The sequence below is a fragment of the Bison bison genome, unplaced genomic scaffold, assembly GCF_000754665.1.
Source record: "Bison bison bison isolate TAMUID 2011002044 unplaced genomic scaffold, Bison_UMD1.0 scf7180017864085, whole genome shotgun sequence".
NCBI classification, from domain to species: domain Eukaryota; kingdom Metazoa; phylum Chordata; class Mammalia; order Artiodactyla; family Bovidae; genus Bison; species Bison bison.
In genome coordinates this window covers 303,675-329,194 of record NW_011494657.1, presented here as the reverse complement: position 1 = coordinate 329,194, position 25,520 = coordinate 303,675, and the positions used below count along the sequence as shown (strand labels likewise).

Sequence of the window (25,520 nt, the reverse complement as noted above, 5' to 3'; positions counted from 1 at the left end):
ACAGGACGATCAGGTGGCGCTGGCGCGCGTCCATGCGCTTGCTGATGGTGCAGGCGCCCCCCAGGCTCACGCTGAACTTGGGCGGCGTTCGGCCGGCACGGAACTTCTTCTCGCTTTCGTAACACTCAAGGCGCGGCGGGTCGGCGCGGAGCACAAAAAAGCGGCGGCGTTGGGACTTCTGCTTCCGCAGGTGGCCGCAGAGCCGCACGTCAGCCGGGCAGACCCAGGGCCGCGGCGGACCCAGAGCCACGGCGGCCGACTGGGCCTCTGGGGTCGTCGTGGGGTCTCCGGGCTTCATTCTTGCCCAAAGCAACCAGGTGGCCGAAGCAAGGGGCTGGGACGGCTGGGAAGGGACTGGCAGAGGCGGGTTAGAAAGAGCGGTCCCCGGGGACGGGGGCGGCGTCCTGACCGGTCTGGATACTCCGCGTCTCTCTCCTGCTCCGACTTCGTTTGGGCCCTCGCTGCGCGCAGCATGTGCCCCAGTGGCGCCCGGTGGCCTGAGATACCCAGGTCTCCGACGGCCTCCCCTCCTCTCCCCTCCCTCCTAACAGGGATCGCGCCTAAGTCCCCACCCCCGCGAGGTTAACCCTCGCGCACCCCGGCGGTGGGAGTGGAGTTTGAGTCGGGAAGTCCAGGAGAGGCGGCCTCTGCCTCACCCCACCCCACACCGTGGGGGCTGGGCTTTCGCAGGAGCCGGGGAGTGATCTGAGCTGATTGCCAAGAAGGCAGCGAGGGAAAGCGCGTGTGCGGGGAGCCACGTCTGTGGTGAACACGCTGGTGGGTCCTGGGGGGTGGGCGGACCGCTGAGCCGGGCCACCCTTACAGCGGCGCCCCGCGGCTCCCCACTCTGGCTCTAGGCACCCGGGTCCCCGCCCCCTTCCCACCCATGAATGGGTCTGTTCTTTCTTCCCAAGTAATTCTGGGAGCCAGGGCGACTGAGCTTTGGGCCATGCTCATTTCGGAGGAGCTAGAGGTTTAGTTTCTCTGCGGAGTTAGGGCCGATAGCAGGTGTCTTGGGGGGAGTTAACTTCTGCGTTGGTCTGGTGCAGACCATACCCACCAGGGTCCCAATCAAGTGTCACTGAAGGGGGAAGAGACCCTTTCTCAGGGGCCCTTCCCTCTGGCTGCACTAGTGCCCTCGGCCCCTCCCCACCATCACTGTTCAAAAGGAAGGCTGGCCAGGCCAGCTGGAAGCTCTGATTATGTAGACTCATTGCACTGAGGGAGGTGCCCTTTGCCCCTTGCATCCCCAGACGTTTGAAATGTGGCTAGAATTCAGACGTTTTGACACCCCACTTCTGATCCTTCCAAGGACCACCTGCTCATGTTGGAGGTGATAGCACTGGTCAGTGCACACTCTGTGAGACAAACTGGCAGCTGACACATGGGTGGGGGTCTTAGAGGACCTTACCATATCACTGTTGGGGCAGGTCGTTTACCTGAAGTAGGGGAGCTGAGGGTTTGGAAGAGGAAGAGGGTGACTGTAGCCCCTATTAAACATGGTGCCGTTGGGTGAGGAGGGAGTTATACCAGCAGGACTGAGGCAAGGCCCCCTGGATCTTTTCTCCAGGCTAGACCATGGGCCGAGCAAGCCTGAGCAGGGAGGGCTGGGTTTCCACCCACACTCCTCCACTTCCCAGGCGTGGAAGGAAGGGCCTGGTCTATGAACTGCAGAAGACAATGGTGTGATGTGCAGGGAGGCTAGGATCATTGAACATCTTTAAGGGTTGTGTTCAAAGTGTGATACAGAGTACCACCTGGCATTGTGAGGATGGGCATCTGCCCAGTGGGCAGGTGATGCCCAAGCCTGCTCCAGGTGCCTTCCTGTGAGCACAGCCTCTCCGCAGGTGCCAGAGAGGTGGTACCTGCAGCTCAGGTGGTACACGGGGGCTAGCTGCAGCCTCCACCTCTGATGGATGTTGTCTAGGGAGAGGCAGGTCTGGTAGATCCTGAAGTGGACATCACAACTGAAGTACGTTCAAGGTCATGGCCTCCAGTGTGGCCTTGACATACGTGCCATGTGCGAAGTGGCAGGGACACAAAAGACACCTGCAGGCCTCTCCGCTTCCTAGTCCTGGTGCTGCCTCAATAAGCAGGGCACTCACAGGCCCACGTACCTGCTGTGTGCTTGCCTGGAGCCTTTAATCCCCAGCCTTGATTTGAAGCTACCCCATGGGAGGGTTGGAGAAGGCAATGGCACCCCACTCCAGTACTCTTGCCTGGAGAATCCCATGGACCGAGGAGCCTGGTGGGCTGCAGTCCATCGGGTCGCGAAGAGTTGGACACAACTGAGCGACTTCACTTTCACTTTTCACTTTCATGCGTTGGAGAAGGAAATGGCAACCCACTCCAGTGTTCTTGCCTGGAGAATCCCAGGGACTGGGGAGCCTGGTGGGCTGCCGTCTATGGGGTCGCACAGAGTCAGACACAACTGAGGCAACTTAGCAGCAGCAGTATATCCAGTCCTTCTAATTCCCTACCATCCAGTCCACCTTGCAGCACCCCAGGCCTTGTGCAATCACAGCCGCTGTCAGAGACCAGCTCCAGACCATCTGGTGTCACTGAACCCCTAAATGCCGGGTAAAGACAAAGCAGGAAGTAGCAGGGATAAGAGCATGGGCCCTGGGGGAGCAACCACGGTCCAGTGGGTTGGTCATCAATGCCAGGTGATTTACCCTGCTGGGTACCAGGAAAAGCCCCGAGCCAAACACCTGACCTAATCAGTTGCCCTGGCAACAACACTGCCCTTGATTCTACCCAGGCAAGATTTATTTCTGCTGGTTACCCTGGTAACTCGTCTTGCTCCCCTCAGTGACAGGAAATAACAGAACCTCAGCTCTGCTGGGTGAGAATGCCTCCCCCAACCTGAGGGGGTCCCCCTGTGCATCCCGATGCCAGGTGCAGGGCAGCTGAGGGATGGACTCCCACATTCCACGTGCCTTGGGAAGACTCACCACGGAGGAGCCTACAGGGAGGAGGCTGGGGCTCTGAGGCTCCCGACTCCCTCTCCTCTCTTGGGTTCTTGCTCCTCCGTGGAGCGGCATGTGGGGACAGCACCACCCACTTCCTCCATCCTCTCCCCGCTGCCAGGGCTCCCAGGCCCCAATATAGCGAGAACGGAGAGCTTGGCAGAAGTCATGGGGACTGGCTCCCACTTCCTCACCCAGAGAGGCAGCTGCCAGTGACCTGCTGAAGGCTGGGGTCAAGCCAGAGGGCTATTGCCTGCAGAGCGCAGTCACAGCATTGGCCAGGGGACCATGAGAACTTGGTCAGAAGCCCAGGGGCAGCCTGGGGGAGTCCCTCCGGCCCTGTGCTGGGGGTTCATACTGGCAACCACCAGGCTGGGCCTGCAGGGAGACCCTGGAGGACGGGGCATGGGGAACACAGCCCAGTCATTATCAGGTCAGGGATTCTTCCATCCTGGCTGCCTCCCTGGAGAGAGGGCGCCCAGTGGAGGCAGTGCTAGGGCTGTTCTGCAGTCTTGAGCCTGGCCTGTGCCTGGGGAACTCTTGACTTTTCTCTCCTGGAATTGGATGCTGACCCAGGGTTACTTTTCTGATTGGTCACCCTGCCCTGGCAAGTGAGCTGGCTGGGGTCCACGTCGGACAGAGTGGTCAGGAGGCCACTGGGACTGCAGGGAGGCCCTGGGCCCAGGCACCAAGCAGTTGAGATCCCTCTGGGAAGCAGCAGGAGTGCGGCTGAGACAGTAAGAGGGACTGTGGCTCGTGGTCTTTTAAATCTCCCCTCCAAAGCTCAGTGTTCTTGGTCGGGAAAGGAGTGAGGGGAGCTGGGTACCAGGAAGAACAGGCTCCCCCCTCTGCCCCCCACCAGATTTCAGCTTCCCTCCCCTCGCAGTCTCCGAGCAGGGAATGGGAAGGAGAGGAGTGATGGGAGAGCTGTTGCTTAGTCGCTCAGTCATGTCCACCTCTTTGCAACCCCATGGACTGTAGCCTGCCAGGCTTCTCTGTCCGTGGAATTTCCCAGGCAGGAACACTGGAGTGGGTTGCCATGGAGTGCCCAGGGGAAGAAAAGATGGTGGTCCACTCTCGGAGAACCACCAGGAGATGGAAGGAGGGTAGAGGCTAGAGAAGGGGACGACACAAGACATGATGGAGACTGAGCCCTGGGGAAGTGGGAAGGCCACACCTGGCTGGGCGAAGAGCAGCAGCTAAAGGTATTTACCAAAAAAATCTTCAAAGTAAATCAGTGATAACACTGTCCCTGCCTCTCCTTGCTGCCAGGTAGTTAAAGGTCACTGAGTGGAAAGACCCAGAGAAATCCCAAGAAAGGGCAGCTGAAGGGTCAGGGTTCCTGGGCGGTGGGTGGGGGGTGGGGAGCTGCACACAGCCCTGGGCCTCTCCTTCACCAGGTGCGGTGTTTAACCCAAGCCATGTCTTGTCACCACACAAACAGCCCAAACACGTGACTATTGACAAAACATCCTCAGGTGGCGAGGGTCTGAGGATGCCCCTGACCCAGGAGTGCTGGATTTTGATGACCCCCCACCCCCTCCAGCTCCCTCCATTGCTAAAACTGGACTGCAGTTCAGGCAGGGGCTGGCTGTGTCCTTGGCCAACAGCAGCATCGTCAGCAACCCAGGCAGTCACGCTGACTGACACGTGGACCCTGGGGCTGGCCCAAAGCAAGACCACGAGAGCCATATTTTTTTTTTTTAAATGCAGTTCTTTCCCAACATTGCCCGCAACAGCTTTGGTGCAGAGATTTGGGGGGCAGGGAAAGGAGGGGAGGCACATGGGGAAAAAAAAAGGAAAAAAACAACCCAGCCAATTGCACAAAGCCTTTTCCTGAAAAAGCTCAGGCCCTGGGGTGATTGGGACATGTGGCTCCCTCCCCCAGCCCCTGGAGCTCCGGCTCTGCAGTCAAGGCCCCGATAGGGGTTCATCCCATTCCCGTGTGGAAGAGCTGTCTGGGAGGGGAGAATGGCTGTGTGTGGATATGTGTGTGTGCATATATATAGATAGATAGATAATAGGCTATATTAGAAAATTCTCTATGTATAAATATAAAACACTGGTATCCAAACATGACACCACAGCTAACTAAAGTGCTTGACGGCAGTTGGGCGTGTGTAAGTCTGTAGGTGAAATGATTCATCTAAGTGCCCAGAACGTGGCAGGAAGCTGGGGAAGCGAGAACATGGAGAAAGGGGTGCTGGCCCGAGCCAGGGCACGCTGGTCCCCCAGGGCCTCCTCGGCCTGTCTGATCACCATTCTGCGCCTCACCCCCCACCTTTGCCCTGCTTTCCCCACAGTGCTTCCGACCACGAGGAGAACAGCATCAGCTAGCTGGGCACTGGGGAGTTGTTCCCACAGGGGAGCACTGGTCAGCCTATGCCCACGGCTTCCTCCCCTGACAGGGTTCAGAGTGAAGGGAGCGCTAAGGGCACGAGAGGAGGACTACTGTCATCGTCGTTAATAATTCGAAAAATAAAACACCACGGCTCCTCTAGGCCTGGCTCTGTCATCTCGCCTCTGGGGCCCCACCCCTGCCTGGGTGGGAGCTGGAGGAGGAAGGGAAGGAGACCTGGGGGCGGCTGACCTGGGAAGCTGTCCTTTTATCTGCAAGCCCCAAGCAAAGCATTAGCGGCTCCGCCTCCCTCAGCCCCCTACCCTGCAAAATAAGACTCATCTGGTCTCAGACCCGCAGAAATGCCACAGGCAAGTGGTCGTCAGAGCTCCAGGAAGTAGAGGGGCCCCAGAGAGCAGGCCCCCCTAGGACACAGTGCTACAAGAATGGGTTGGTGGTCGGAGGTTTGGCGGCAAATGGGCTTGATGAGGATCCAGTCTGGAAAGAAAGAACAACCGCAAATTGTTAAATTAGGGAGGACGAGCTGGAGGCCACAGAGGACGTGTGGCTCAGGACTCCTTTCTCCTTCAAAATGACTGTGTGGAGGGAAGAGGGCAAATGAGGGAGCTAGGAGGCCAGTAGAGGGCATGGGGAGGGTGGATGAAGTCAGGGCCGAGGATCCCTGGCTGGGCCAAGCAGAGTCTCACGAGGAACGGGCATGCGTCCTGCCCCACATCACCCTCTTCTCCTGGAAGGATTCCATCTCCAACCCCCGGAGTGAAAGGCCACGCGCCCTCACCAGGCCTGGGCCCTGCCCTGGCGCACTCACCATGAAGGGGTTGGTGGAGATGCCGGCTGGCTGACTCAGTGGCCTCTGTCCCAGCTTGGCGGATCCCAAGTCTCCGAAGGAAGATCCTGGGAGGCAAGAGCAAAAATTCAGCTGACAGGAGCCCTGCCGCTCAGGCGGGTGCTGCCCAGCTCGCCTGTCTCCCTGCCGGGCAGGCCCAACTACAACCCAAGGCGGGGGGGCCCAGCAGGCTCTTCGCCAAAGTGGGGAATAAACATGTGGAACAATCAGAGGACACAAGCAGGTCCGTTGCTTCCCTGGGCTCCCCCTGCTGGTCCAAAATGGAACTAGCTGAGAGGTCTGGCTCCCTAATACATATTCCTAATATTCACACATTCACAGACCCGCCCAGAACCCAAGGGTGAGAATAGGGTAAGAAAGGAGGGCTTGGTCTGAACCCCTTACCATTCTGCTGCTGAGTCATCGAGGTCTGTGAGGGGAAGAGCGGTGCTGGGAAGGGGCTGGCGAAAGCCCCAGTGGGTGGCACTGTCTGGGGGAAGCCTGGCCCAGCACCGCTCATCCCAAAGCCTGGCCCTGTGGAGGGAGGGACGTGAGACAGGTGAGGTTCTGGAAGGTCGGCTGGAGAACAGTCCTTCCTAAGTCCCTCCAAGATAGGGAAATGGAAGCTAGTTTTTCCCTACCCAGAGGAACCTAGTGGAAGGACCCGGAAGGAGCACGAAACTCTCTGGCCTCCGTGCACCCTGCCAAACCCGCCCTCTTGGGGCCTGTGGGTCAGAGGACAGGCTAGTTAGGAGCGCAAGCACAACACGGAACTGGGGTCCGCTTTCCGCCACCTCTTATACTGCACAAACCACAGCAAGTTACTCTCACCTCTGAAACGGGGACCATTCCTATCTCCTAGGCATGACTCCTGTAAACATGAAGTAACGGTCGAGAGCCCTAAGCGTCGGGCCCGCCACGTGGGTCAACTTGGCAGGGAGTATTGTTCTCTCCCTGGCTTCAAGGTTTTTTGATAACAACCAGGAAAAAAAAAAAAAGGAGGTGGCGGCACACTAGCATGACTTTGGAGAGAGAAAACTCCGGCTGAGGAGGGCAGGAAACAGAGCCGTGGTTTCAGGAGGGACACAGAAGGGAGGAGGCTGGACCGCCGGGGGAAACAGGGTTGGAGGAAAAAGCATCACCACCACTACCAGTCAATGTCAACCCTTCTGAACCGGCTCAGGGAAGACGCAAGCTGTTTTTTCTAACTCTGAAATTCCGTGACCTGGGTGTCTCCAGTTTTTGCCCACTAAGTGGCTTGGAAGTTAAACCGGTCTGGCCTGGGCTGGTGACTCTGGAGAGAGCTAGCATCAGGGGATAGTCTGGGAGGCTTACCTGTGGCCAAGCCATTGGGCTGGAAAGGGTTGGTGGAAGGCAGCTGGGTGTGAGCAGCAGGTGTGGTGAAAGGGTTGAAGGCTGCTCAGGGTGGAATAGGGTAGAGGTGGGAGGAAGAGCTGGTTATTTTTTTCCCGTTTGGTTAATATCATAACTGAGCATTCCTCTAAAGCCCCGTGTGCATCTCTCCCCACCCCCTCCCTCTAGAGTCCTCAATTTCCTCTTGGCCTTAGATCCCCTCCCGGGGTCTCTACACGACAGACTCACCTCCAAAAGCAAGCCCTGGGCTGCCGCCTCCGCCAGTGGTGGCCGACTGGAGCGTGGGGACCTGGCCAGCCATCCCAAAGATGCTGTGACACGGGGAGAGAAGTCAGCATTGCACATCACCCAGCTCCGAGGAGGTGGGCTGGGCAAGGAACCAGGAGGTGCAGACCCCATCCTGCCGGACAGGAGGAGCTGAGCAGGGTGGGATAACCAAGGCCAGGCTTTCTTGGCTGGCTTTCCTGCCCGAGAGCGAGCTCCCCGACGTCTGGACCTACCTGCTGGGGATGCCTCCAGCTGATGCCCCCGGCCCCAGGAGACTGCCCACATCTGCGAGGCTGTTGGGCTGACTAGCAGGTGCGAGAGGAGAGGCACCAAATGGAGTTCCCTGGCTGCTCCCTGGGCAGGAACAGGAGTAAAACAGGGGGTGCTGGCGTGAGACAGGAGGGAAGAGGCCAGAGGAGGGATAGAGGTGGGGTGCAGTGGAGGGGGAGGGGAGGGATGGCATGATGGCACCAACAGGGTCCTCTGAGCCAGCCCGTTCTTCCCCTGATCGCTCAGTTCTGGAGGGCTTGTCTCCCACTGAGGATTCTAGGCAACGTGATACCCAGCCCTTCTTAGTCTCCCTAGTGTTGGAAACTGCCACCTCCGAAAGACAAGCAGTTCTTCCTTGTCCAGGTCACTGTCCCTCCTGCTCTAGTTTGGCTTACACTTCCCATTTTTTCCTTATGAGACGGAGAAGTTTGTCTTTTCCCTAAAGCAGAATTTCCATTTATGGATAAATCGTATGTAGCGGCAGGTAGGGGTGGGGGAGGCACTGTGAAGGGCAGAAAGGTTCAGGGTCACTTGGGAGACTCAGGGAACATGCAGATGCCACTGGAGGTGCTGAGCACTGGTGTCCAGCCTTGCCAGCATCCTCCCCTCTGGGGAGACCTCTCTGATGCCACAAGCTCAGATCACAGCTGGGGTGCACTGCCCATGGGCCAGTGAACTCTGTCTTCTTTGGGCCTTCCTGACCCCAATATTTGATTCTGGTTCTTCTCTCCTAGAACCTTGTCCTTTTGCTTCCCAGCACCTGACACGTTTGTAGTGATGTATTTTACTTCTGTGTCAACTGGTCCCCATTAGACCAATTCCATTGCCAGGAAATTTCCTTACAGATATAACTTACCAATGCCCTCCCCCCTCCCCACAACTGCAGTGCTGTTTAATAGCAAAAGACTGAATCATCCTAAATATTCACTAACAGGAGACTGAGTAGATAAATCATGGTATAGACATAAACTGGACAGCGATGCAGCTATAAAAAAGAATGAGGAAGCTCTTAACGTACTGATAAAAAAAATCTAACAGTACTGTTTAGCTAAAGAAAAATCAAAGTGTAGAATAGTATGTATACTATGTCGTAAAATGTGTAGTAAAAAAAACAAAGAAAATAGGACAATAAAAATGAGTAAGTGAAGGCTGCTCCCTCCTTTTCCCAGAGCCAGGGCTGTGGAGAGGAGATGAGACAAGAGACCAGCGTGGGTCAGGCTGCAGAAACATTCTGCAAGATGGGAAACCTGAAATGTATTTGTGGGAAAAAAGGAACATGCCAGCAGGGGTGGAGAAAGTGGAGGTCAAATTCAGATAGGAAAGTTCATGGGACGAAGCCTTGCAGAAGGCGGGAAGGGGGCGAGAGGTAACCTTCACAAGGGAAGATACTTCCTCCGACACAAGAGGAAAGAGAGGGACAGGAGTGAGTTTCCTGGTGGCCGGAGGTTGACTCTCGTCTCCCAATGCAGGTGATGCAGACACGATCCCCAGACTACAACGCCCCGCAGGCACCACAACGTGAAAACGTCCAACACGTAAGCCAGCACGTGCCACAAGAGCGTGGAGACGTCTATCACGTAAGGCCCCCAGGCCATGATGACGTGGAGACGAGGCCCACACGCTGTACAACTACAGAAAGCCTCGCGCCCCCCCCCAACCACGGAAGACCCGGCACAGCACCACCCCCCCAAAAAAAGAGGGAAAGGAAAAGTTAACATTCAGGGCTAGGAGGGAAAAGCAGGGCCAGGGAGGTTCTCAGATCCATGTGGTTGCGCTCTGGCCCCCTCACACCTTAGCCCTGGTTTCTTGTCAGTGAAGTTTGGGGTCCTGAGCGCCTCAGAACTGTACTGTGGACCTCCCTGCGCTTCCTTTTCCCAAGAGTGAGGCTGCCGCGTTTGTGCAGATACCCCTGTTAAGGACACCTTCCTGGTGCTGGGCACACCTGATGGGACGGCCTAACGTGGACGAGCGGAGAATCCGGTGGGGAGGTCAGGCTGCCTGCCGCGAGGATCCGGGGACGGGCTGCTTCCTGAGGGTCGGCACTCGGGGGACAGTGCTCTCCTCAGCCCTCTCCCTGCCCACCCCGGGCTTTCCCGAGGGACACGCGCTGGGCTGTAACACCCACTGGTCTTAAGTGAGGACGACTGCAAAACCAGCCGGGCTGTGGTGGACCTTCGGCTTCTCAGACTCCAGGCCCTTCCTTTGCCCGACGGACTCGAGGTACGTGGACCTCCCGAGCGGACGCGGCTCCCTGTCCTCCCTGGGGCCCGACCCTTCAGCGCCACTCTGGGCCCTCGGGTTGGGGTGCTCCTCGCAATGAGGATCTGGCCGGCCGTCCTCGCGGCGGGAGCGGGAGCTGCGTGCCTCCCGGCGACCGCTAGAGGGCAGAGCGGCCGGGGCTCGGGTGATACCTGCGCGCTTGCTTGTGGGCACCTTGACCGCGCGGCTGGGTGTGTAGACTTGCCTCCTCACAGTTTCAGAGGAAACCGCACTTTTAGAAGCCTCCCCTTCTCCTCCCCCTCAAAAACATAAAAATATAACCCGGCACGTCAGGAGAGACGCCCACGTCTCCCCGAACCTTAGTGGTTCCTCGTGTCACCCTCACAGAAACCCCTTCGTGACCGTGGTGGGCCGAGAAGTGACTTGGATCCGCCCCTGAGCAGCCATTCGATTTGGGTCAGGGCGCCGGCCTGGTGAGCCAGCTTCCTCGACTGCAAACGGAGAGCTTTCTTTCCTCGAGGAGATGACAGCCGGGTGCTCCCCGGGCACCTCTGGGGCTGGCGGGCTTGGGGTCGGGCGGGGACTGTCTGTTTCTTGAGATGAGCAGACACTGGACCAAAAGTCCATCCCAGGTTCAGCCTGCGATGGCTCCAGGGCTGACACCTTTATTCTCTCCTTCTCTCTTTTAAAAGAGCCCCTTTAATAAGCCCTCTTTTTTTGGCCACACCTCGCGGTACGCAGGATCGTATTTCCCTAACCAGGGATCGAACCTGAGCTCCTGCAGTGGGAAGTGCGGATGCTTAACCTCTGGCCTGCTGGGGAAGTCCCCTAAGCTCTCTTTAATCAGTTGTGCTAGGAATGCATTTCTGAACGACTCCTTTATAACCACCTTGTCATAGGCTGTTTCCTTTGAGGTACCATTCCTGGGAATACTTTTCTCTTGCTAAATTGTATATTCTGGTACCAATTTATATTCTTAAAAGTAGCATACCTATTTCCCCACACAGTATTGGCGATTATTAATCTTTAAAAACTGTGTGAATATAGTTCTTATAATTGTATTTTCTCTGATTAGTCAGGATGAGGATGTATTCATGTTTTTTTCTGGGTATTACCTGCTTCTATCCCTTGGCCATTCTATTCTTATTAATAGGAATTTTGAAAGGCACATTATGGTTATTGGCTTTTTGTCTGTTTCCATGTTGTAAATATGTATCCTCTCCCTATCTGCTTCATGCCTTTAAGGACACGAAACATTGTTTTGGGACATTTTTTAGGACATCTTTGTTGAGGTCATCTTTTACCATATAGAATACTCTGACCTATGCAGCTTCTCCTTGTTAGAATTTATGGAGATTTTGTTTCCCAGTGTATGGTCAAATTATATATATATATTCTTTTACTTTTTTAATATATATGGTCAAATTATAAAAGGGTTATTATGTTTGAAAATAATATGATATATATTCTTTATTTGTGTTATAAAGTTCTACTTGTATTTCTTAGGTCAGACTTATTAAAGTGTTACTCAGATGGTTACCTTCCTTCCTTCTTTCCTTGTCCATCTACTCCATCAGTTAATTTTGTGAGAGAACCTATTATAATCTCTATCTGTTGGTTTATCAGATTTTCATTCTAATAGTTTTTGCTTTACGGATTTTCAGGCTACCTCATCAGTTACTTTAATTAAGTTCACAATGTGAGAATTTTGTTGTGAATTTTAACTTCTGTCAATATAAAATGTCTCCTCTTGTTCTATTCAAAAAATTAAATTCAAAACAAAAAATCAACCAGTTCATGCTGGGAAGTGGTGGGGCTGTGGGCAGAGCAGAATCAGAAATCTGTGCTGTGGGCTGGACTCTGCCTCTCTGTGGACTGATGACTAGGGAAACCGCTAGCTGCTTCCCCTGTAAAAAGGGTAAATTTGAGGGGTTCCTCCCAGACCTCAAAGCTCAAGGGTCTGAGACAGAGTCTCCTGCCTTGGGTCACTATGGGATGGGAGGAGTAACTTACCAAAGCTGTGACTTCCAGTTAGCATCCGACTGGCTGGCGGTGAGGGTGGGGAAGGGTAAGGGCAGGTCGGTGGGGAGGAGAGAGAGAGTCAGTCACTGGCTGTCCCCAGACGTCTGTCCTCACAGCGCTCCCGACTGCCCTCCAGTGTGCAGGGTGCCCAAAGGGAGGGGGCAGCCCGAAAGCTCCGGAGACGGTCATTTGGGAGCTTTGGGAGGGACCGAGTGCCTGAAGGGCCTTTAGATGCTCCTTCATTCACACAGCAAGAACACCGAGACATGGAGTGGGCAGGCCTCTGCTCTAAGAGGGATGGGTGAGGCCTTCTGGAGACTGCCCTGGACACTGCTCCAGCCCTTGCTCTGGGGGCCCTCTAGGGGAAAGGTCATGTCCATTCTCAGGTCCGAATTCTCAAGTTTTCTAGTCTCAGTCTCTCTTACTTCCCAGTCAGCAACCTCCTACCCACACAGCCCGCACAACTCCTGCTGTGCTTTTAGCCATTTTCCTTACATGAAAAAGAAAAAAAGAACAACAGAGCCCCTTCCTGACAAGAACCTCATCAGACTCCTCTCATCCTTTCCTGAAGCTTCGTCTCTTTGTGTGGTTCTCTGGGCTGGTGTAGATGTGAATGAGGATGATGTATGGGTGTGGACAATGGGACGCAGTCGCCAGAAAGAGAGGAAGCCAGAGGGGCAGAACTTACCTGGGGGCGCCGGCGGGGCCTGGAACGGGGCTTGGCCAGCTGGAGGAATGCTTCCAAATGCAGAAGAGCCGGGGCCACTACCGAAGGCATCGAAGTTGGCGAAGCCCCCATGGGAAGGCGTTTGGCCTGTAGGTGGAGAGAATATGAAGGTTATGTTTATATAAAATGTATGTAATCTGTATCATACAGCTGCCAAGAGCCACTCAATGAGACATCTGCCTCCCCACAGGGCCCTCTTCAGAGGGAGTTGGCAGGAGTCTGGGGCAGACAGCCAGACCCATGCAGAGGGAAAGAGGCTCTCAGAGCCTCCAAGTTTACTCCCCGCTTTTTATCCTTACTCCATGAGGCATTAACATTTTTGTCAGGGTCTAGTTTGGGTGGAATCGTGTGAAAAAAATTTTGTTGTGGGGAAGGGCTTTCAAAAAGAAAAAGGGAAACTAGAGAACCACTTTGTTCCACCCTCTATTGGCTACTGCTGATCTTCGGGAAGAGGGCAGGGAAATGGAACCTGTCATAATTCCCTTGCCCCATTTCACTAGAGAGAAAGTAAGAAAAAGGCTCTTTCCAGTTATCTAAAAGGAAGGGCTAGGAGCCCCCCGCTGTCATGCTTTTGGTCAAACTCCCTAATGTAATCCTGGCTGTACTCATCTGACCCTCACCCTCCAGGCTGTGATGCTTCAGAATCACCATCTCGTTCACTTCTGTGCAGAGCTGGAGCTAAGTAAAATTCCGTGTCTGATGGGGACAAAAGTTCTTGTCCCAAGTCCCACTTACCCCCAAAGGCTGGGAATGCAGCAAAAGCTGGTGCCACCTGGGGAGCAGCAAAGGGGTCTCCACCAATGTCAGCCAGCAGATCAGTACTGGCTTTCTTGACCGAGGAGGGGGGAGGAGGTTGAGAGCTCCGGGGCTGGGACGTCCGAGGCTGACTGACAGGCTTGGAGAAGAAGGCAGTACATATAGCATTTGGAATCCCAGTCATGACCCAGGCCCCTGCATGGCTCCCCTGGCTGTCCCCAGATAGGCAAGTGGAGAGAGAAGAGGAGAAACTGCCCTCAACCAAGAGGGTTCCTGGGCAGAAAGGTTGCCTCAGCCCTTCTCATACCTAATTCCTTTGTCCTCTCAGGACAGCCAGTCCCAGAACCACACACTTTAGAGCATGAGTCAAGGTAACCCTGAGATACACAGGGACGGCACCCAGCAGCAGCCCCTGGAGCTGCTTGAAGCAGTGTCCTGGCCCCTGTTTTTCTTTGGAGGAGTGGTCGGGTTTGAAGTTGATACTCTGACTTCCCTAAATACCACTTCCTGTTGGGTTCTTTCTTCCAAAATACACAAGTCCAAGGTGAGAAATTTAAGACCTAGGTCTCAGCAGGGCTGAGAACCCATTCACACCTCCTGGATGATCATCTGCTAAGTCCAGGGGATTTGATTTAGGAAACTGACACCCCTGTCTCCCAAATCCCATAATAATGTCAAGGGCAGATCTGAGCGTTACCTGGCTGGAGTTGGAGGCAGCAGCTGAGAGAGACGGCAGAGGATCCCCCAAAAGTGTGCGGGGGGGCTTGCCTTCTGGGATGGAGCCCTGGACGGGGGTGGAGGTGCTGCCTTTGGTGTAAGTGGGCCCCTTGACTTGGTCTGGGGGGACATACCTTGGAGAAAGAATAGTTAGGCAGAGAGGAGGGGTGAAACCTTGAAACCTAGGACCTTGCTCAGCTTAAGTGCTTGAGAAAACAGGTTATAGCAAAGTCCTTTCTTATTTTCCCTACTGATTCTCTTTTTTGAACTAAAGGAATCTGAGCGACACAGGAGAGTTCTGCCCAAGTTGAGCTTCTCCTTTACTCTCAGATGATCATTATTTTCCTGCAGGCATGTTGTTTGGTTTGCTTTGGCTTGTGCTGGGCTTCCCCACACCTCTCCCTCCTCCTTCTGACAGGTCAAACCATCTGGTTTCAAATAATAACAATCTGCAATCAGGCTGACCAACAGGTGATCCTATTTTCCAGTTTCCTACTCAAGGGCCCCCTTTTACTTCCTGGGCGTGTCTTCAGGTTCTTCCTTCTCTGCCACTTCATCTTCTAAGCACTTAGCATTTACCCTGCTGGCTCCTGGGACTTCTGAAAAAATCCCCTTCCACTCCAGTGGATGTGGTCTCTACTTGGGATGTATCTTTTTTAATCCCAAGGACACTCCCAGGAGGGACTACAGAATGCTGTTGTGCCCACACCAGTCTCCTCGCTCTCTGCATTTTCTTCTTCACCGCATAGTTATCCCCAACCATACACACCCCCCAGAGATGGAACAAGAAGTGGCATGTGAAGGAAGAAAAGGCAAGAGAGAACAGAGATGCCGTTTCCCCACAGGAAAAAAGGGCACCTATAAAACATGGGTTGGACAAGTAAATCTAGAGGCCATGTGCTGTTAGCCAGCCACCTCTCTCTGTGAGATCATCTGAGCTATAAAAACTAGTCCACACTCCACAGTTGGGGAGACTAGCTCTCCCCTCCACACAGTCTTCTGTCTCCCCAAAGGAGGGGGATATCAAATCTGTAGGGTCAGTGATCAAGAGCAAACTGTCCTTTCTTGTACCTTTATTATTCAGAAGTCAGAATTCAGTCCTAACTGAATCTGAGTGGAACAGACTCAACCCTCGTCTAGCCTTTGAAAGAAGCCCCAGTTCAGCTCTGGAAAGTGGACCATAAGATGAAGTGTCTTGGACACGTGTCTCTAGGGTAATCTCTTTCCTCCTCCTTACCATCTCTTCTTTTCATATTTTTCCTGGAGAAATTCCTTCACCTTCTGAGGATCCCTGGAATCTGGTATTAAAGATGTCCGAGCGTCAAAAAGACCCAGCCAGATCTTCCTGCAAACCTAAAGGGAGGAAGTCGAGTGACAGAGGACTTGGGGCAGAAAGTGTGAAGTGGGAATCATACCATTTCCAACTCACCCATCAGTAAACATTTACGGAGCGTGGACGCCACATGAGCATCTGGGTACAACTACAAAACAAACGCGATCTCTGTCCGCGCGGAGTTGATACTCTAATGGGGAAAGTGTCTCAGGTAAACACAGATACATTTATAATGACACATGGTGACACGTCTTGTGAAAGAAAGTACAGGGTCATGAGAATTAAGGGAAACTAAATTTGGATGGGGGTGGGGTCAGGAGCAATCTTCAGAGCTGTGGCTTCCAGAGGCTCTTGTTTGCACTCTCCAAGTAAGCCCATCAAAGGAGTACTGCTCGCACCAAGGTTGGAATCTTCCCACCAGCAGATTTAGCTGGAGAAGGGGTTTAACGTACTCTCAAGTAAAGACATGGGCTTACACCCAGTTGCCGAGGCTTAAGTCAGCAGAGCTGGCTCCAGGAGCTCCTGCTCAGAGGGGCCGCCCGGTCAACTCTGAACGCTCATCACTGTGGAGCATCTCTCCCTAAGGGTCATCCCAACAGAGACTGCGCCTTCCCCTGATTCTTCCAACAAGGGGCCCAGACAAACCCTAATTTGTATAACTAAGATTCTGTAAATGTATACATGTATATACGGTAAGATACCTTACACACTAAAAAATAAGAGAAACTCTAACCGAAAACTGTAGGGGCTTTCCTGTGATCTGAGGCAAAACTCTGCTGACAGACAGGGCAAGTACAGCCTGGAATCACTGTGGCAGTGGCAGCTCACCTCGTTTCCACGGGCTTGCAGGAACAGGACTTCAGGCTCAGTGAAAGTCGTCATGGAGATGGACTTGACTCTGTGAGGGGGGTTCAGGCCTCTCCTGTGAGGGGGAAACAGAACACAAGAGAAGCAGAATGCCGTTAGCACTGCAGGTCTTCCTATGGGAGCAAAGGGAGGGGACAGGATAAAACCACATGTAAATGAAACTCTCTGACTGAAGCTACTTCTTAATTCAAGGAAAGAAGGGCGGCCAGAATATTTGGGAGGCTTCTCCTGAGAGACAGGGAACCCCAGTCACTCCCAAGAAGAAGGTAGAGCCTGTCCATCCAGAGCCGCCTCTTGGCTCAGACCCCGGCAGCTGAATGTTCAGGCTGAGGGGTACTTCAGGGAACTCAGGTGTGTGACCATTTCCCACTTCCTGCTTCATCATTGTTTGAGGCCTACAGCACATGCTCAGGGTCCCAGAATCCATAGAGACACAAATCTTTCAAGCAGGAGGGAATGCAAAAATGAAGGCCCCTGATATTCCTGATAATACCAACGCATAAAATTTGGAGACAAAAAGAGTCCCTAGGCTGGCTGCTGCTCCTCTGCTCTACGCAGGAGGCCATGTGGTGGAGGGATGGAGGGCGTCCCTCTCTTAGGAAGTGATTTCTGGGAAGAGAAATACTCCAGACTTTGCTCTCACTTCTAGATCTTGAAACGAAGCAAGAGTCAGCTTCAACCGTGAGCTACGAGACGGGCAGGAGTCAGGAACATGTACCCTGTAGGGATGCTTTTGTGCCAGCCCTGTGTTTTCATTCTGTTGACTCCCTGGGAGTCCAGCTCTGCCCACAGATGCCCCGTGGAGACTACAGCCAAGCCGGCTTCCTTCCTCCCACTCAGCTCCCCTCCGGAGTGTTCTAACGGAAGCGTGGGGCTAAGCCAGGCATGGTTTCAGAGGTTCCCCTCTGCTTACCTTCAGTTTTGCTCTAAATCTACCACCCTCAACAGATTAAAACACCAGTAGCTGAACCAAAACAAATAAACTGGACCTTGGGGCCAGAGTGAAAGACCACGGGTGCACGCATGAAAGACAGTCCCAGCTGAGAGGCCTCTGGGTTTTTACTCCCCGGAAAAAATGGGCAAAGCAAGACGTGAAAATAAAAGTAACTCTAGAATAGGGTCTTGACTGACACCCTCAGGAAAGTAAACAGAATTTACCAGATAGAAATCTTGGGAAAGGTGGAGAAAGCACACGTCTGAGCTTCCAAGTGCACACACCGAACAAAGGTGATCCCGGGAGCTGGGCAGAATGGCAGCGTGGATTAGTGTAAGTGAAGGCAGCCCCGGTGGGAGAGCAGACGGATGACAGGGGGCGAGGTAAACGGTGAAGGGAAGCTGCTCTTCCGGACGATAGGTTACCCTTTATGGGATTCTAACCAAGGACAGGAAGGACGCTGGAGGCTACAACTGGGGGCATTTTCAGCAATTCTGCTACTAGACTTGGATGGTTCTCAAATTGACCCTTTAAAAGATAAGCAATATCAAAGAGGATAGATGCCCTGAGGAAAGATGAGAGCAGGGAAAACCAAGAGCCAGGCTCTGTAACTCAGTGTCAAACAATCGCTCTTAAACTTGATTTGACCTGAAGACTGTCTTCTGATTGCATTTCAGAGAGATTCCAGTTTTTCCTCCTAAGCCTCTCTCAGCAGTGGCTGGATTCTGTTTGTTCCAAAGTCCAGACATCCTGCTTTGATACTCTTTCCTTTGCCCTTTCTCACCTTAGCCTCCATGCCCTTGCCCCAAGAGTGCCAGGCCTTTCTGAGTTCTCAGAAGAGTAGACAGAGCCCTCTGTTCCTATGAGCCTGGGCTGCCCTGCCACCTCCCACTAACAAATATTTACTCTGCTAAATAAAATACCAGGCATTGTGGAAGGCACTGTGGGGGATACAAAAATTACAGGACTTGGTCCTTGATCACCAGGCACTTGTTTCCAAGAAGGGGCCAGGGGAGTCTGGACCAGGGTGCTTCCCAGTGCAGCAGGCACACACAGCCAGATCAGGGAGCGTGTGGCACCAGGCCGCAGCAGCGAAGGAAGACAAATGGTCGTGGGAAAAGTAAAATGGATTATGTTTACACTAGAAAAACAGATTCTAAGCCTATCACAAAAAAGGTCATTGACATTTCCTGAAAGGACAACCAGGAACTGTTAGCAAAGTGTAAACAGGGAGGTGTGCTTCCTTGGGTGGTGGGGGGAGGAACTTGACCCACTCATCAATCTAGAGGAGATGCTTAGAACAGAACTTCCTATGGCTGAGCTTGGACTGGAGGGGTTTGGGGGGTGGGAGCAGGGAGGGGGTGGAGACAGGATAAAGGCAAAGCAGAGAAAAGAAGTGATTTAGGTGCTTTGGGCCTAAGGAATCTGATGGAACAGGATGTTTCCATAGCACAGTACAAAAAGCACTGCTCTGACCTTGATGTCTGTAGACTGGATTATGTATAACCAGAGCCATGGTTTGGGGGCAGGGAGAGTCTACAAGGTAACACTCCGCAGCCCAGGAAGAGGGCCTAGTTACACAGCCCATGAGTCAGAGCATTTGTCTCTGAATCACAGAGAGGTCACTGCTGGCTGAGAGAAGCAAGTTAGAAACGAGAGCCCCTCTCCCCTCGGGAGCTGAAAGCAAATGATCTAGGAGTGTTGTGTGTTACTTGGTACATACCAGGGTCATGCACTGGGGCCAGATGGGAAGCACTGGCCTGGAATTAAACACACTGACTCTCCAACTTGCAGCTGGTCTCCCCAGCATAACTCTCAGGTTCGCCCCAAAAGAAGAAGTGAGAGCTCGCAGGAGGCACTGCCCTTTGGTTATCACAACAAATATATTCTGTTATTTCTAACCAGGAGGAGCTGGGGAAATAGATAAAGGTATTTGCCCAGAATAGGGCAACTTTTTCTAATTGAAAGCAAGGACATTACTAGGGCTCAAGCCTTCAGCCTTTTTCTACTTCAGTTTCTTTTACACAGGGCACATAAACGGCATTTGGAGTACTCTGAATCACTCTCTGAAGTACTCAGAATTGCTTGGCAAGTGAAGTGACTTGCAGAGATCCTGGTCTGTCCAATCCTCTCTTTGCCTCTCTCTCTCCTTTTGGCTTCTGTTAGAAGCATACTACTATTTCTGCAAATACCACAACTTTTGTTTCTCTGTGGTCATCACCCTCAAACTGGCCCATATTTTGCTTCTATCTTGCTTCATAAAAGCCTAAAACCTGCCCAGCTACTCAAATAAGAAAGTTCTGCCAGGTCGACAGTGGAAAAAAACAGTTCCACCCAGCACCCAAGTTCCTTCATTTGTGCCAGATTTGAACTTGGGCATTCCTTACCTCTGAATATTTGTGTTCAAATGAATCTACCCTAGACTGTGTTTCTTTGCCCCTGGGATTCCATTTCTCTGCCTCTGAGCCAGGTTCAGCTAAATCAGGTTTGCTCTTACCTTGGACCCAAACATTGCCAAGAAGAGTCCCTATTTAGGAAGGCTCCCCCACTACCCTGCTCTGGGGTCAATTCACTAATTTTAGGGAATTTCTTCCAATCGAAATTTCCCTGCTTTGACCCATTTCCTGAAGCTCTTCCTCAGTGACAATAATAAACAGTTGCCTTCATATAGAGACACATTGAATCTGATATTAGCAGCTACTTTCCTCTTTAGGCTCAATCTTAGACCTTTCACATCCCCCCGCTTTCTTCTCATCCCTTTGGTAATTTATTATTTTCTTAGGAGCTTTTCAAGTTCTCCAAGGGCCCTCTGTGATAAAGTGCCTAAATCTGTAATTTTAGAGACTCTGTCCCTCTTGCCCAGCAGAAGTGAATTTGAAAGGTGAAGTGCAAGGGGATGGAGGGACAGCCTAAAGTAAGGGCAGGGCATACAGGCATACATCCCCTCTCCAACCCCAATAGATGGAAAAGTACTGAATTATTGAACAGCATATTATACCTTTCCTTCCATGGAGATAAAAGTGTTTCAGTTAGAAACAGCTACTAGTGAGGCAGACAGGGAAACTAAGGCAGCAGGAGGGTAGCAGCTTATCACAAAGAAAGAGCTGTCAAGCTCATCTCTTGACACCCAGTCCAGAGCTCTGTCCATCTAAATCCTGACTTAATCCCATTGTCAGAGTAAAGATATAAAGATGTAGAAGACATAAATATCCGTTACTGAGACCTGAATGATGGATTAAAGGACAGATCCAAACAGACAGGTCAAGGAAACATGTCACATACTTGGCTGAAAAACTGGTGCCTAGCCTAGATGCCAATGAGATCTCAGGCCTCGCCATCTATTTCCTTTTCAAGAAAAGTGGTTTATCCATTTTTATCCATTGAGGCATCCAAGCAAGCTGGAGCGAGAGAGAACACTGAGGCACTGCTCTGGAAAGAAATCCTTTTCAGGGGCAATTTTTACCCCTCCTGAGCTTCAAATGGCAGACTCATCTTCTAGTATAAGAGTTAGAAATATAACTAAACAGGCGAGCGCATGAACAGATTGGGGAGATTAAAAGGATCTATATCCAGGTTAGGGAAATTAGGTATTGGAAGAAAACCAAATGAATAAAACTAGGTCAAATTTGGGACCTACGATTGTGGCAGCATGTATGTAAATTTAGCAACGGGAGAAGCTAGCAGCTTCTCTCTCAGGCCCCCACACCCAACACTGTGGGTTTCTGCTAGAGATGAGAAAAAAAATGTCTCATTTAAAAAAACAGCAAGAATGAGCTCGCACATGCAGACAGGAAGGCATATTCATACCTACCCACCACCAGTCCAATCTCAATTTTTCTTCAGATCTTAGGAGATTCAACTTTGGCTGCAACTGTCAACTTTGTTGTATCAGTCCATCAGGCCAGATGGGAACCCTGGCAGTTCTGCTTACTGCCCCCAGAACACTCCATCCCCCTAAGTGGTTGATATATTTGTAACACACTCAACAGAAAACTAGCTTTCAGAAGAAAGCCAATCCTGCTGTCTCCTTTCTCTACCTATACTAAAGTATATGTCAATATCCCCTTTATATTAAGAAAGAATCTTTCTTCTCTTTTCATTATGCTACCTCAATACGAGCTCCCATCAGTCTCTAGCCCATACTGAGCTATAGTTTACTTCATAGCGCTTACCAATACCTGCATTTATATGTTTGATGATTTATTTAGGGCCACGGCCTCCACTAGGATTCAGGCCACCTGAAGATGGGACTTTGTCAGTTTTGTTCATTACCATATCTCCAGTGCCTAAACTGGTGTCTGAGGCTTCAGAGACTCTCAACAAATATTTGTTGACTGACTGACTTACTGACTGAATGTGCAAGCTATTGGCCTACTACTACGATTTCACTTCCTACCACCACAAAATCCTAATCTGTAGGCAATCAACCATGTGGATTTAAGATGTTAACTGGTGTGTGGATCACCATGGAGACATGGCTCTTCAGCATCTGCTGGGCTGTGTGCCCCCTCTTCACACTGCAGCCAGCAAGCCCCACCTCACATTCTACCTGTGGCCCACCTGCCAGCTCCCAGCCCTTCCCAAGGGACATCAAGGGACACAGGTAATACTTTGTGAAGATCCCTTTTAAAGCTTTCCACGCTTTGCCCTACTCTATGCTAATTACAACTCCAACTGGAAAGGAGAAGGAGAAGGACCATCAGAATCCAGTCTGATGGTCGCAGCCAGGGCAACTACGGCTTTCCTGTGGAGTTTCTTTCGATATTTCTCTCTTTATAACCTCAAGATGCCTTCACAGTTGAGCTTCATTTATTGGTCCAGCTTCTTGACCTTTCACTCTCCCCTCACTTCCTGATAACAAAGGATTGGCCTAACTTCTCATTTCCCAGCCACCAAAATGTGTTCCCTAAAGTCTACCACCTTGAGAATCAGTGCAAGTGATTCTTATAATGCTTTACCAAAATACTAAGCAAAAATGTCCTTTCTAAATTGTTCTGAAACTAAAAAAAAAAAGGCGGGGTGCGCTGGGAGCCCCCACCATTGGTCCTATAGGAACTTCAGTTCCTGAGGAGTTAAGCCCCTAGCTGGACATATACACACTGCAGACAAGAGACAGGCCTCTCTGTTACAGTAACCAATCCTTACGTCATTGTCACCCAGTGTCTGTCCAGATCGCAGGTGTTTGACTTTTCACCAGTGAGATCAACAGTGACCACAGCGGGAAGTGGTAAAGTTCTGTAAATTGTGCAATGACATTTAAAGAGTTAACTCTTCCAGCAAAAGAAACCAGGTTGTAAATGTGAGCCAGATCCCTTGGCCCTCCATCTGTCCTGGTTGAGGGATATTCATTATAGAAGTGAAGTGTTGTCTATGGGATACTTTAAACCAAGGTCTAGAAAATAATGATGTCAGTACTTGCCCTTTATTCAGTGTTTGAGGTTTCATGCCATGGCAGCTAACCATGGCAATGAACTGACGCTGTTCCTGACATTTTCTTCCTGGGACCTAGACTCTGATCTGCCATCAGTTTTATCCCCCTGCTTCCTTTTACTTCTCTACTGAGTCTGTAATTGGATTTGCCTTTTCATAACAGGATCTTCAGGAATATGCTCTTTCTACTTTACCCTATAAATAGTCCTAAACTTTGCTCCTATTCTCTTCAAAATACTTCAATATTTTGTCCCAGTCTTCAGTCTCCATTCTCCTACTCCATTTGAGCCTCTATATCAACTTTTGACAAACTCCAGTTTGCTTTCTAAACCACTGTCCCAAGAGCCACAAAACTTTTACTTACACCAAAGTCAAGTCTATCCTCACAACATACAAGTAAAGTTGATCAAAACATAAAAGTTTGGTAAAGGAGGTAAAAACCAAATAGAGAAATAATCCTAAACTGTATGAGGGGACCTGGATCCTCATTTCTGGTCTGCCATGATCATAACTAATGGCAACAAATGCTGAAAACAGCAACCCCCATCTGGCATTGGATAAGTTACTAAACCTCTCTTTGCTTCTGTTCTCCCATCTGTCACCCAAGAACAATACTGCTCCCTTCTTGGCTCCTAAAGGTGAAAGAAGAAACAAGGAAGGCACTCCTAGTTAAAATAAAAACCAACCAAACCAATGTATTAATACTAAAAAAGTAAAAATAAATCCCTTGTTAAATTTATAAAGATAGATATATAGGCTTGGTATCAAATTTTAGACATGCATCTAATAATAATAATTCCCTAAGGGGAAAAAGAACTTTACCATATAACCAGAAATCTAGGCTAGAACTGTGGCTCTAAATTAGCTCAAGTGTGACCAAATACAGTGCCAAGGGTAGCACTGCATATTATACAAGGGGACCCCCCCCACCCTGCCCCAATCTAGAAGAGTTGCTAGATGCTACTACCAGGAATAAGCTGTGGAAACAAGGAACTTGAAAGTGTAAATTATTACAGTTAAGGATGGCTCATCCAGATCCCCAAACCTCTGGAAAAGTTAAGTTCTCTGAAGAGGGCAACCCATCAGCATTCATCTCTCAGATTTGTAAGAAATTTCCCTCTAGGTAGCATTCCAAAGTCCTGAAAGATTAGGATCTGTTCCTGAACACTAGAACACTAGAACATGGCCCTTTACCTAACATTATCACTGTGCTGTCTTTCCTGTTGGCCCTCCATCTACACGAAGTTCCCTTGGGGGTGTTTGTCATTCTCTGGCCCTTTAAATCTGTGGCCCTCCACCCCCACCCCAGTTTCCTTCAATTCTCCCCACTTTCGGATCGCTCCCCCTCCTTTAGGGAGTTTCTGCAGTTCTCACGCTGTCTTTCCTTTCCTTTGCATCGCGACTCTAATCATGTCTTGTTGCCCCTGATCCTTTCCCTTCCCCGTGACGCCTCTGCAGCAGACGACCCTCTCGGCACATCCGTCGTGTCTCAGGCCACCCCGCCGCCCCTGACCTCGGCTCTGGCCCTTCGCCCTGGGTCCCGATGTCCCCAACGCCGACTCTCCACCGCTCTTTTCCCGGTCCTCCCCCCACTGTTCCCCGCATGCCGGTCCACTCACAAGAGGCCGGAGCAGGTGGTGCAGACGAAGCTGCCCACGGTGATATCCACGTAGGTGACCCCGCGCTGGGCGCACTCGAAGCAGTGGCGGTTCCCGGCCTGGCTGCAGCCGCCCAGCTCCCGCACCCGGCGACACCACACCTCCGAGGCCGCCTCCGCCTCCGCCTTGACCCCGCCACCCGGCCCTGGGCCCTTCTTCGCCGCCATCACCATGGCTGCTCAACCCCTCAGACCTTCTCCCCGCAAGTCAGCAATCGCCCCTTCAACCACTGCCGACTTCCCGCCTCCTCAGCCGCCTCCGCACGCCAGGCTCCCTTGACAGAACCTAGGGAGCCGGCGGCATCGGTGCGAGACTCCTCAACCCGCACCGCCCTCCCTGCTTCGCTGTTCTGCACGCTGATTGGCTAGTCGCCTCCACCTCCTCATTCTGATTGGCTCGGCTTTGGACGGCCTCGAGGTGCGGGAGCCACCAACGCCACGCCCCACTGCCTTCAGACCTCAGGCCTCTCGGATTGGCCTGCAGAGACCCTGGCCCCGGGAACCGTGCGTGCTCTCTCCTTGTTCCCGCCCCCTCTCGCCACTGCCTCCAGGGCGGCCCGCCTCCCACACACGATTGGTGAGTCCTAGGAACTTTGGCCCCAACGCTAACTCTGACTGGCTGTAGAAGCTGCAAAGATAGCGCGCGAGAAAGAGTGGTGTCCCGCGCTTGCGCAGCTGTGGCCCTCCTGGCGCATGATGTTAATTCCCGCTAAATTTCAAAGGACTAGTTTCAGAAAGGAAGTGGCCAAATGAGAGGCCAAGAGGTGGAAGAAAAGAAGGGAACGCTCAAAG

The 25,520-nt window shown here is 52.0% G+C and overlaps 2 protein-coding genes across 4 annotated transcripts in view; both read right to left on the bottom strand.

Moving 5' to 3' along the window:
• Window positions 1–520, bottom strand: part of LOC104987149 (insulin receptor substrate 1-like) — a 2,733-nt gene extending 2,213 nt beyond the window's left edge. Inside the window, exon 1 of the mRNA XM_010837926.1 lies at window positions 3–520. Within this exon, the coding sequence (XP_010836228.1) occupies window positions 3–298 (296 nt within the window). The 5' untranslated portion in view covers window positions 299–520. The remainder of the gene's footprint in view (window positions 1–2) is intronic.
• A 4,142-nt stretch (window positions 521–4,662) lies between these two features.
• On the bottom strand, window positions 4,663–25,238 carry AGFG2 (ArfGAP with FG repeats 2). 3 transcript variants are annotated; one of them, XM_010837895.1, is made up of 13 exons: window positions 24,691–25,238; window positions 16,669–16,762; window positions 15,745–15,860; window positions 14,488–14,641; window positions 13,770–13,929; window positions 12,996–13,121; window positions 12,299–12,331; window positions 8,029–8,149; window positions 7,757–7,839; window positions 7,490–7,570; window positions 6,560–6,688; window positions 6,137–6,222; window positions 4,663–5,805 (listed from the first exon to the last, which is right to left on the bottom strand). In XM_010837895.1, exons 1-13 carry the CDS (start codon window positions 24,900–24,902, stop codon window positions 5,746–5,748), a joined length of 1,455 nt encoding a protein of 484 aa, XP_010836197.1. In that variant the 5' UTR covers window positions 24,903–25,238; the 3' UTR covers window positions 4,663–5,745. The 3 variants fall into 3 exon arrangements, with proteins under 3 accessions (XP_010836197.1, XP_010836200.1, XP_010836198.1); XM_010837898.1 differs by having other exon boundaries at window positions 24,923–25,237; XM_010837896.1 differs by lacking the exon at window positions 12,299–12,331 and having other exon boundaries at window positions 24,691–25,237.
• Window positions 25,239–25,520: the final 282 nt, after the last annotated feature.

What these genes read in the sequence shown, in the direction of transcription:
- AGFG2 (XM_010837895.1), bottom strand. Translation starts at nt 24,902, where the DNA reads ATGGTGATGGCGGCGAAGAAGGGCCCAGGGCCGGGTGGCGGGGTCAAG. An exon ending in CCCAGGGCTTGCTTTTGGAG is followed by an intron (nt 7,571 to 7,756) that starts GTGAGTCTGTCG and finishes CACCCTGAGCAG; the next exon opens with CCTTCAACCCTTTCACCACA. An exon ending in GATGACTCAGCAGCAGAATG is followed by an intron (nt 6,223 to 6,559) that starts GTAAGGGGTTCA and finishes CTTGCCTCCCAG; the next exon opens with GATCTTCCTTCGGAGACTTG.